General features: G+C 42.1%; 1 protein-coding gene across 5 annotated transcripts in view; it reads right to left on the bottom strand.

The window, feature by feature from the left end:
- The window catches only part of Msantd2 (Myb/SANT DNA binding domain containing 2), a 33874-nt gene that overhangs the window by 6594 nt on the left and 14332 nt on the right, over positions 1-12948 (bottom strand). The window contains exons 1-2 of one of the 5 annotated variants that reach the window (XM_087563287.1): positions 4082-4217; positions 374-629 (exon numbers count right to left, since the gene is read on the bottom strand). In XM_087563287.1, coding sequence (XP_087419413.1) covers positions 374-449 — 76 coding nt within the window. In that variant the 5' untranslated portion in view covers positions 450-629; positions 4082-4217. 5 annotated transcript variants of the gene reach the window in all.

Here is a 12948-nt window from a genome sequence, read left to right as displayed (position 1 = left end):
TGCTCTTAGCAGGAAGTCTTAGTGCTTACAAAGAGCAGGGGTATTTTGAATTGTGTAAAGTTCTGACAGTGAACCTCCTTCTGTGACTTGGGTTAGGAAGTCTTCTATCTTTGGGGAAATTAACAGTTCCCAAGTCACCAAGTAGCCAATAGCAATCACGACTTAATGGTTTGATGCTAAACCAAGGATGCTCATGTTGACTCAAACAGTTTGGCAATATGCCTTGTGCTGATAGCACTAGAAGTCATTACAGATGGCAAATACCATTGCACTACCAGGTAGACAGACAGACAGACAGACAGACAGACACACACAGACACACACACACACACACACACACACACACACACACACACACACACTGTTTTCTTACCCAATTCCTGATCTGTTGGATAGCCATGGAGATCCTGACTGTGGTTTCCCCAGTCCTCCTGTGAATAGTCCTCCATAGTGCTGCCATCTGACTCCAGCTCCTGGTACAAGCCACTACTGTTAATAAGTACAGGCTGGCAGGGCTGAGCATCCCATCCTCCCTGACCAAACACCTGTTCCAACTGTTCAAATGTGTAACTGCTCTTTCTTTTCCCAACACCATGTTCTTTCACCCGACTGTAACACCTGCGAAGGGTCTAAGACACAAAGTCTTTTGTTATTCCTTTAAAGCTGTACTTCCTCCTCCAGATACGGACCACAGATATTAATTACTGTCAGACAGACACAGACAGACAAACAGACACATTGTTACAGGAATGCTATTTCAAATTCATTATTATATTAGAAAAATACTAGTTTAGCATTTACTCAAACATGTTATAATTCAAACAATTATTTTGCAATTATCAATTAAAACAACAAGAAACATTACAACATTATTGCATATACCCAATACACATATTTTATGCCCCCTCCCCCATTTAAAAAGGATAAGGGGGAGGAAAAAAAGAAATACCAGCCAGCCAATAGGATGCACACCTGCCACAGGAGAGAGAGCTGCTATGGTGCCCAGAATTTGGAAAACGTGAGGGAAAGAGGACAGAAAGAAGAATTTCCCCAAGTGGAAAACATCGTCCTTAGTCTTAGTTAAGAACAGGGGAAAATAGCTGTCTAGACCAAGTAGCTAACAAAACAGATCACTTACAGAGTCTGTTCCTTCCTAACTCACTCTGTCATGGCAAAAATGTCTACAACTGGAGCAGCAATCAAATCAAATGCCTGTCACAAGCCCCTAGTCTCAGACACAAAGACCAATAATAGCACATTAATACCTACATTTTACTAATCTATCAACTCACACTGCCAGCTAAACAAATCAACAAACCAACCAACAAGGCTGACGTCCTTCTCAGGTGGGTGAGGAAGGGAGCCATCTCATCATTCGGCACAGCAGGTAAATGCATTATACAAGCTTAAACAAAACCTGGGTAACTTCTGCCTTGTTCCACTCTCTCATTTTCTAGGGTCTTTATTTCAGACTGGCCCAGTTCCTGAAATTAATAGTACACCTCATGCTATCTTACCAGGTACATCAAAAGGACACCAAGGACTCAGTCTCAACTTGAACCCAGCCACATTCAGGCTGTGCGATGTCTGCCTGTTTGCTTTCCTTTCCTTCTAATCACTCTTCCCCATCACACGGTTTCACTGACAATTTGCTTGAGACAAAACCCCCTTTCCCTAATGGCTCCTAAATATTTTCTAATTTAGCTGCTAAAACTAGTACATCTCTAACCTAATGTATAAGCATTGTCAAGACTATAAGACTTTCCTAAAGGAGAGATTACCTTCCATCAGCCAACATATGACCTATTCTCACCAAACTAAAACAAGTCTGGAACTTTACGGATCTCCGTGAGGTGCAGGATCTTTAAATCACAACTGACAAACTACAAGATACTTCCTCAAGGACTCTTTAAAAATCTGTTCCCTGAGGCCTGAAATCCAAATAGGCAAAAAGAATAATAAGAGCATGAGCCACAAGGTCTCCTGACACAGTCACCACCTGCAGCTTGGACACCCACAGGAGCTCCTACCCACTTTCCCTGTCAAAGAATCTCTCCCACCACCTCAAACAATCCTTACAGAAAACTGAAGCTTCACATAAACTCTCTAAAAATCATCTCGGCTTTCTTTTGTAACAGAGAATTTTGACCCCATAGGACAAAACTTTTCTTAAACAATCAGGAACAAAAACTTGGGAAATGTGTGTCACGGTCAAATCTCCCAATGGAAAGAGACAAGCGCTGCAAATATCATTTGACTTCGAACTCCCCTCTCCCAGCGCCCTTCCCCCTCCTCAGAGATCGGAATTTGAATTGCAAACAGCCTCTGACAATTTATTTTTATCTTACGATGTCTAGTTTCTGCCTCCAAGAACACCCCAACCACTCCTGACTCCTCCAAGACTGTAAATACAGAGTCCCAGCCCTGACCATTTCCCCTCCTGAGACCATAAATGGAGATGGAAACCATTGCCCTTCTTGCCACTCATTGGCTTCCTACAACAGCAAAGTCCACTCAGTTCGGTCACTGAGAGTTACCCCAGAAGCCAAGGAACCAAACTAACATTCCTTTCCAAGAAGGGTGTCATCCTTACAGGAAAGTGACCAGGGCACAGCAACTCTACCATTTTCTTCCTATATTTGCAAACATTTATTCTCATCAAAAATAGGTTCACCAAGTTCTTATAATATACATGGGGAGAAACCAGAGAAAAGACATTTTTTTCAAAGCCACCAAATTGAGCTTACAATTTTCTTTGGTTATGTAACTGTGAATACTGAAACCAGCCATCTCTGACAGCTATCAACACCTTTTACTTGAAGTATACACCTGTAACACATGTTTAAAATTAGCACAACGTGCTGACATCTACCAGGTGTTTGGTAATGTCTAACTTGATATACTGAAATTGCATTAAAAAGATTTCCAAACTGACTTTCTCTCCTTCAAGATAGAAATACACGTAAGCAGTACTTTGTAGGTCTAATAAATACCACAAATTCAAGGGCAGTCTGTTTAAACAGGGCACATATATCCACTAAGATGGGGGGCGGGGTGCTCAAACACCAGCTTAACTGCTACTCTTAGACCCACTAGGATTCACTAGAGAGCTTACACATAGATAAAAAGGACACTCGAGACCTTCCAATTCTTACCACCCACAGAAAAGATTGTACAATACATTAGCCTCCGAATGCTTAATCAAAGCATATCATTAAAAGACTGGGCGGCTGTATCAACAATCCTAAACAAACCAACTAAAACCCTCTCTAAATCAGAGATCACGATGCTCCCGAGTCCAGGAAAGAAGAGGCTGCAGCTCCCATTTGAGTCAGCTACCGAATCCGACAAGACCCACCAGCTGGCTTGCTTGGTGATGTGCACTCCACTTGAGCAGCAAGGCTTGCTTCACTCACCTCACTCACCTCAGAAACATCCAGCGAGCTCACCTCCAACTGGAGAACTCTACGAGTACTAACGGCTACTCTTCTGAAGATAACAGTTAACCTCCTTACTGTGAGAAATCTCTCCGGTACACTGATGTTGATAGTACATTTTCGCCTCCCTGGAGGAGGGGCTGTAGGACTAAACTATCCACCAAGACAGAGGTCATAAAGAGTCAAGGAAATCTAAACTGAACTAGGTTCAGCTGAGCAAGGTAACAACTTTAAGGGGCCGAACCAGAGTTGTGGTGTTTCAGAAATGCCAGGTGAATGCTTACTCAATCCACCACACCAAGTGCTTAGGTTTCTGGGCTACGAACGGAAAAGAACCCGAGAAAAGGCTTGAGGGACGCTCCCTTACCAAAGCAGGGGGAGGAGGGTTGGCTGACCACTGAAAATCTATAGGACAGAGTGAAAGTCTTGCCAGAGTTTAAGATTAAAGTAAAAGGGAATCAGAGGATAAAAAGATGACATTCATTGTGCATGAATGCATGGGGAGTCTAAGGGAGGAGGGCAGGTAAACAAAGGCAGGAGGTTTAGATTGGCAGGATTGAGGGCTTGACGGCAGCAATGCAGAGAAAGACCCAGGGTTACAGTACACGTAACATTAAATACAGTGCACAATGCAGCTATCTTGCCAAAGTAAGTAAATCCAGTATTGGGTTGTGTAAGCAGAGGAATCACATGTAAGCTATGAAGGTGGCTCTTCCTCTCTATTCAGCACCGGTGAGGCCACAGCTGGAGCACAGCATTCAGGTCTGGGCATCGAACCAGCTACAAGAGAGGGAAATTGTAGAGTTCAGAAAAGGGCAAATAAAATAATGAAAGGCTTGGAAAATAAGGTCTACAAGCAGGGCCAGTGATCTCAAAGGCCTTCCTGACATTATTAAGTTCTCTAAGGCTGAGATTTAGGCTTTTCACTTCATAGTCCTCCAATCCCTGCTCTTGCGTTTGGGAGGCGGGAAGAGCTAGTTAGTTCTTCCCTGGTTTGGGAAGAGAGGAGGCAAACTAAATAGCTCATGTCATGTAGGCATAGGCCAAGAAAACTGCGACTGGCAACTTACCCACTCCGCATAATACAACAGTCACCATGACAAAACCACGGCTTTAACAAAATTGGCAACAAGTGGACAGAGCATACAATGAGCAGGAGCAGAAATAAGGCGTAACAGCTATGTAAACGTGTGGCTTAAAAAAACACTGGCTTCACTGGTCTAAGATGTCAGATGAGAAGTGAAGTGACCCTGAGGGGAGGACAGCTTAGGTATAATAGCAGGAAACAATGTTATAAGAAAAAACAGTAACAGCGTTTCAAATGGAGCTGTTATAAACTGGCCACACTAAACATGCATGTTTACCCCAGCAGCCAACTGAATGCCACAAAACCAAAATTCCTCTCACACAAATGACTAAGTAAGGCAAGTTTTCAAAAATCATATACTCCACCAAAAAAGTGGGGAAATCAGAATATAAATCTCCAGTAACTATTTTTCTTATAGAAGTGTCCAAATAACACCTCAAGCTGGACATAGCAGTTCAGTTCTATAATACCAGCACACAGTGCAGAAAGACTGCTGCAAGTTTAAGGCCAGCCTGCTGAGGCCTTGTCTCTAGAAAACAAATAACCCCACTAAACAAATACCTCTGACTAAGACAAATGAGTAGTCTCTGCAAAATAGATCCTTTTCCTTTAAACTCCTATTACAGTTATTACCTGAGGCAACAAAATAAGTTTAAAAAAACTGAAAAGGTCTGAGGACACAGCTCAGTGCAATGCTTGCCTAGTAGTAGGCCCTGGGTTCAATCTTAAGTAACACCTCCCCCTCCTCCCCAGCTCCCCAGCCCCCCAAACACAGAGCCTGAGGCTATGGCTCAATTAGTAGAGTGCTTTCCTAACACGTTACCAGCAGGTGGCGCATGTCTGTAATCCCAACACTGGGCGGCAGAGGTAGGAGGATTTCTGTGAACTCCAACAGCCTGATCTACTAGAGTTCCAAGACAGCCACAGCTAAATAAAGAGGTCTGACTCAAAAAAGAAAAGTAAAACTGCATAAATTCACATCTTTTGACATATAACTGTAACTCTGGAGTAGAAAGTACCTAAAACAAAACCATTTGGGAAAAACTCTTAGTATTATCATACTGGGTTTTCTGGTAAACAGACTAAATCCTCTAAAACCAACTAAAAGGAAAAAAGAAAGAAAAAGAAAAGACAAAGAAAAAAATACAGGAGTTTATTTCACACTCGCCTGGCTCTGCATGTTAGAGAAGAGCAAAAACCTCCTAATTCTAGACATTTTGCTTTTCCTCTCCTTATGCAGGAGAAGTCCACGCCTGTGACGACCATGGACCCCTTCCTGGGAAAAAGGCACACATCACAAACTCCTCAATCTCCCTGAGCAGCCATCTGTTCTAAAGCCTGCTCTGTGGCAGAGGCTTCTCTCCAGGAAAGAATGAAAGCTGTATTCGGAAATCTAAGATAGGTAGACTTAATTTGTATGACAGACTTCAGACAAGGTTCTAAAGCCTGGCCCAATGAGGGCCAGCAAGATGGCTTAGCAGGTAAAGGCACCATAAATAATCCTTATAAACTGCTTATTTATATGTTTATTTTGTTATGGACATGGTTTCTCTGTGTAGCCTTGGCTGTCCTGGAACTCACCCTGTAGACCAGGCTGGCCTCGAACTCAAGAGAACTACCTGCCTCTATCTCCTGACTGCTGGGATTAAAGATGTGCACTACCACACAGAGCATGTTTTTTTATGTGATAAAAAAATTGTTTTTTGGGGCTGGGGATTTAGCTCAGTGGTAGAGCGCTTACCTAGGAAGCGCAAGGCCCTGGGTTCGGTCCCCAGCTCCGAAAAAAAGAACCAAAAAAAAAAAATTGTTTTTTTCTGAAGTGACAATAGCAATATTTAAAAACTTCATTCTGGGCTACCCCATTTCAAAACAAAACAGAACGACTCCAACGAAAGTGGCAGGTACCATGGAAATGTTTGGCAAGTGATACAAATGACAAACTGAAAATGGACCCTAGGCATGCTGGGGACACACTTACAATGGAGCCCAACGTGGGCGGAAATGTTAAACAGGGTGATTTCCATACAGGATAGTATCGCAGAAAAAGCACCCCTTTAAAGTTGTCTGTCAGCATCTTTTCCAGGCTTTTGTCTGGTCTTGTTTTTGTTTTCTCACTACTTCACTCTTTGGGGCTCTGACTCCAAGTGTTATTCAGATAACATTGTCATTAATTTATTAAAAGGTGATAACGAGGGGAAAAGCACATTCACAAATATACTTCTGGCAATGGCAGAGGGGGCCATTCCTCCCCTTTTAAAAGTCCCTGCATGGGACTGAAGAGATGGCTCCACGTTAAGACCATGTGTTGGTTGTTTTTGAAGAGGACCTGAGTTCAATTCTCAGCACCCACATCAGAAAGCTGTAACTCCTCCAGCTGCAAGGGATCAGACACCCATTTGACTTCATCAGACAGACAGACAGACAGACAGACAGACAGACACACATGAGTAATAACAAGTTATTTAAAAAATAAGTCCCCAGGGGTTGGGGATTTAGCTCAGTGGTAGAGCGCTTGCCTAGGAAGCGCAAGGCCCTGGGTTCGGTCCCCAGCTCCGGAAAAAAAAAAGAACCAAAAAAAAAAAAAAAAAGTCCCCATACAAACTATGAACTAATTATTTCACAATCAATCATGCCCCCAAATTAAGACCACTCCCCTAACAACAATGCCCAAGTAACAACGAAAACCCTGACAGGCTTTTATAGTGATAACATTACCTTGCTGCTGAAATCCAAATCATTCACAGTTTAAAAGAGAAACAAGTGGGTCAGAGAGAAGGCTCAGCGGGTAGAGGAGCTTGCTGAATGGGCTGGCAACCTGAGGGCCCTAGAACCCTTACAGTGGTGGGTAGAGAGACGACTGCACAAAGTTGGCCTCTGGCATCCTCACGCACACTGTGGGGCACGCCTCCGAGAATAATTTTTAAAAAGGAACCTAAATAGCAGGCCACTTTATCCCTGTCATACGCTGGCCATGTGACTATCTTAGTTTGTACTAGCTTTCTTGCTGTAAAGTAGCATAGAGCACACCGAGTGTTTTCATTCCTAACTTTTGCATTTATGAGATCAATCCTGACATCCACAAAGCTCATCTGAAAACTAAAGCTACTAGAAACCCTCCATGAGCAATGAGCAGTGAGGGCACTGGGTGATCTTGTAGAGGACCCTAGTTCAATTCCCAGCACCCACAAGGTGCTTTACTACTGTTTATAATTCTAATCCCCGAGATCTGATGTCTTCTGACCTCTGAAGACAACCAGCACATACATGGTGCAGACATACATACAGCCAAAACATTCATTCAAGGAAAAAAAATTCTAGGTCCAAACATTGAATCGAGATTTAGCTAGTTCTGGGCTGGAGAGATGGCTCAGTGGTTAAGAGCACCGACTGCTCTTCCAGAGGTCCTGAGTTCAAATCCCAGCAACCACATGGTGGCTCACAACCATCTGTAATAGGATCTGATGCCCTCTTCTGGTGTGTTTGAAGACAGCGACTTATATATAATAAATACATCTTAAAAAAAAAAAGATTTAGCTAGTTCTAAAAATGTAGTTTTTTTTTGCATTTACATGGTATAAAGTATAAGCCACAACTGTGGCTCTCTTACTGTTTTTATGAAAACTTAAGTGGTAAGCAACTTTAAGTTTACTCTAAGTCTCGGCCTTAAAGAAACCTAAACTTGTTTAGGACGTTGGAAGAAAATGTAGATGATCAGGATAGGACAGAGTGGGTACACCCCTATAATCCCAGCACTGGGGGGCAGAGGCTGGGACATCATTCATCCACCATAATCCTGTTACACAGTCAGTTTCAAGGCAGCCTGAGGTACATGAGATTCCGTCTCAGGGGTAAAATGTGTTATTGAGTTTTGTCACAAGCAGAAATTATACTGCATTGGCCCAAACTTAATCAGCATGAGTGTGTCATTGCACATTCGTGGCTTCTTAACCAGTGTAAGCAGGGCAGCCACCATAGCAAAGCATTCCGATTACAGTAATGACTTAAGTCGATACACTATGTACTAATGAGTCAGGTAAGCACCTAAACTACCAGCAGCAACTCGCTGTCACCTTCAAGTGTTATGCATGCACCGTCCACACTTACATGTGCCACTGTGTGACTTTTTCCTATTGCTGCTCCGTGTTTTGTTAGACAGTTTCACTCTGTACCTCAGGCTATCCTGAAAACTCATGGAAATCCTCCTTTATCAGTCTTCCCTGTTACTTTTTGTCAACTGGCCATAAGCTAAAGTCATTTGGCAAGAGGGAACCTAAATTGGGGGGAAAAAAGTCTGTATCAAATGATCTGTAGGCAAGTCTATGAGGCATCTTCTTGATTAATGACTGATGTGGGAAGGCCCAGCTCACTATGGTTGGCACCACAGCTGGACAGGTGGTCCTGAGGTATAATAAAGCAAGCTGAGCAAGCCAGAGGGAGCAAGCCAGTAAGCAGTGTTCCTCCTCCATGGTCTCTGTCCAGGCCTTGCCTTCAGGTTCCTAAATGAGTCCAGGCCCTGACTTCTCTTCATGATGGACTGCAAGCTGTAAAAATGAAGTAAATCCTTTCCTCCTCAGATTGCTTTTGGCCATATGTACTAAAGAAAGAGGGAATGACAGGACTGCCTTTGTACAGGTTCATTATTCACAAAAATTCCATCGTGTGCAACACAACTTGTATTCATCATCCCTGCTGTTATCTCTAAGGTGGCAAAGTCCCTGACCCTTTACTCATGCAGTAAATAATAGAAGCACGAGGAAATGGCCATAATCTATAACATCTCTTGGCAAGTAAGCCCCATACTTACCTGTTTTTACTGTCGAAAAATAATTGTGCCTCGAAGATGTTTCTTCTGCTTTAATTCAAGGTCACCCTCTTTAAGAGGGGTTGACAGCCTAAGAACCACCACCATCTACTGGAGATGTGAACAAATGCCAATGAATTGTGTATAATAAAGACTTTAACCGTATCTTCACATGTGTTTTAAACTCTTCCTTAAAACTTTCCAAAGCAGAACTGGTGTTTTTTGTTAAGTCCTCTTTTATAACGCAAAGCTCAATGTTCACTGTGAGAAGGAATATATTGATTATAAGGATGGACCTAAAAAGTTTATAGAGGTCTGGGAAGATGGCTTAGCTGTTAAGAGCACTGGCTGTTCTTCCAGAGGATCCAGATTCAATTCCCAGCATCCACATGGCAACTCCCAATAGTCCTTAAGTTCCAGAGGATCTGATGCCACCTTCTGGTCTCCTCTAGCACTGCATACGTATGATGCACAGAAAGATATGTGCAGGTAAAATATTCATAAACTAAAATGTTTAAGTTGATGGTTTGAAAGCATGAGTGATGAGTACCTGGGATGTAATGACTCAGCAGCCCACTTTCCATGTGGTAGATAGAACGTGCCCCTTTGTTAAGGCTTGGACACATCTGTCCTGACACATCTGCAGCTGATGTCTCTCTATAGACGGATGTTCAATACACCAGGCAGTGTTTTGTCACATTCAATCTTTATAGGTTTCGTTGTAAACATTTTGTGACTTTAATGTCCAACTGTGACAGCTTTCCAAAAAGCTGTGGTGCCAGTTTTCATTTTACAAGAGTTTTTGAGGAACTCAAAACCAAATGAGTCTAAAGCGGTAACCGTAACTGTATTTCTCTGTTCAAGCATACAACATTTGCAATCAATAGATAATTTCAACTGAGACAGATGACTTAGCATCAAAATAAGAATACAGCAAGCTGTTAGATCCCATAAATTGAATGAAGAAAATTAACTCTGAGAAAAATATACAGTATATAAAATGTCCAGTATATAAAAGGAACAGAGCTTAATCACACACACACACACACACACACACACACACACAGAGAGAGAGAGACAGAGAGAGACAGAGAGAGACAGAGAGACAGAGAGACAGAGAGGGTGGGGTGGAGTGGAGTGGAGAGGAGTGGGGTGGGGTGGGGGGAATAGTACGAGGGCTGAACACAGAGTTCAGCTGGTAGAGTGCTTGCCTAGCATGCATGTAAGTCCTAGGTCTGATCCCAGGATTACGTAAATGAGGTATGGTGGCAAATGTCTATAATCCCAACACTAAAGAGACAGAAAGATCAGAAGTTCAAAGCCATCCTCCTCAGCCATATAGTGAGTGTGAAGCCAGCCTGGGCTAAGTGAGACCCTATGTAGGGGGTAGGGGAACAGACAGAAATGAAAAAACAGAAGGAAAAAATACGTATGAATAGTGGTGGGTCCATCTGGATCCTACTACATGGTTTTGGTATTACATTTATGCTTTATGATCCAAAAACATTACTGCAGTTGTCAAAATTTAAAGAAAGTGGGCTGGTGATCCGTAGGAGGAAATAAACCAAGTTGTTATAAACACAGGATCTGGAACAAGAATGCTTCTCTATTGTCACCACCTGCTAGCTTTGTGACATTATCCAAATTAATCTCTCTGTGCCTTAACTTTTCCATCTGTAAAGCAGCGTTAAGGACAGTGCTCCCAACACAGATCTGTTGTGAGTATTAAATGGGAAGTAGAACATTTAAAGTGATATACCTAACTGCTTTCATTCAGTAAATGTTAGCTATTATGATCGTTACAAAATGACACAAGCACAGTGTGTGTGTGCACTGAAAGGCTCATGGATAAAGGTAAGCTGGAGTAGAGCAAAGCAGGAAATTAAAGTGTTATATCAAAGGCACGCAGTGAGCATAAAGTGTGAATGACACCTTCAAATGAACCTCTCTGTCAGGACTACATCAAAGACTCAATTACAACACACCTCCATCTATCTCTATAAAAGACCCTTACTGCAGCAATCAACATGGGCAGCGCTAGTGGACGCCTTTAACTCCAGCACTAGGAGGCAGGGAGGCAGAGCCAGGCAGAGCTGAGATTGAGGCTAGTCTGGTCTACAGAATGAATTTCTGGACAGCCAGGACTATACAGAGAAATCCTGTCTCAAGAAACAACAACAACAAACAAAACAAAACAACCTCCCCCCAAAAAAACCCCAAAACCCCAAACAAAGAAGTCATGTAGGGAAAAAACGATCAAGAGTTTCAACCAACCCACATCATTCAACATGTTACAGAGAGGCTACCTTGACTTTCTCCCATTTAGTATTTATGATTTTAAGATGATTTTGTTTGGTAACATAAGCTCAACACACAATAGGACTTCATACCTAGATGAAGGTTTGTGACATTTACCCAGAATCAAATTTTGGAAACATCTAGCTTTGTCAACTGAGTCCAACAATTTTAGGCTTAGCATGACTATAACATGTAATTAACATACTGACATATAAACAAAGAAGGAAAAAGTCTCGCTCCTACCCAGAGAACTAAGCCCCACTCACTGGCAACCTATTCACAAGAAGCCAGTGCAAGGGAAAACTTAATACCAACAATGAAATTAGGTGCATGAATGACCCACACATTTTCTTGGAGTTTGGTAGAATAAAGAAAGCCATCTAGTTCCTAGTTTTGCCTCATGGAAATATACTGAAATTACAAGCAGGTTTAGCAGTCTTGTTGAAATAGAAACATTTTGGGGATATGTGGTTATGCTTGAGTAAAGAACTTAAAACTTCTTCCATTTTCTAAGTGTAGTAATATGGATACATTACTTAAAGGAAAAATGAAATGAGCACAACACTGACCTCAGTGAGCCCAAGTGCTGTTTCCTAATTTCAGCAAGAGAAGAAAATTAAGTACTTTGGCTCAGGACTGCTCACGCTGCATCAGGAGGAGAGGGGTGCTCTGAGCTAAGCACTGACAACAGTAACAGCACTTTGTTGCTGCTTAGGAAGGCATCACTTGGATGTGCACAATGTAAAAGAATTTTTAGAAAGCATGAAAAATATTCTCAACAAAAACAAAAGCCAATCACCCCATTCCTTATGTAAATAAAGGTGCAGAGTATGGTTTTTAAACTGAGGCCAATAAGCTTCTATCAGAGATACCACAAATGAGGTGCTTTTGTCCTGAGCTAACTGTTCTTATTTTGAAGCAAGCTACCACTATACAGCCAAGCTGGGCTCAAACTCTTCTGCCTCCTGCTGTCAGGTGCTGTAATTACAGGAGTAAAACATAGTTTGAATTAGCTATTTAAATATACCTATTTTCTCAAGTGAGAACATGAGAGGGTGCCTACCAGGCTCAATCCTCAACATTATACGAACATAAATATCATTATTTTCTATCAAAATATTGGATCTATGGTTTTGCTTTGTTTTGAATCAGTTTTGTAGGCAGGTGTGATGATGCAGACCTGTAATCCTAGAATCTGAGAGACAAGGGTGGGCCAATAGAAGTTCATAGCCGTCAGTTACATAGTGAGTTACACAGTGAGAACAAACTGAGCTGGAGATGCTGTCTTAAAGTTTCTTTTCATTGATATATCCCCTTCAATGCCT

The sequence above is a fragment of the Rattus norvegicus genome, chromosome 8, assembly GCF_021556685.1.
Source record: "Rattus norvegicus strain SHRSP/BbbUtx chromosome 8, alternate assembly SHRSP_T2T, whole genome shotgun sequence".
Classification (NCBI taxonomy): Eukaryota; Metazoa; Chordata; class Mammalia; order Rodentia; family Muridae; genus Rattus; species Rattus norvegicus.
This window is presented reverse-complemented; position numbering and strand designations above follow the sequence as displayed.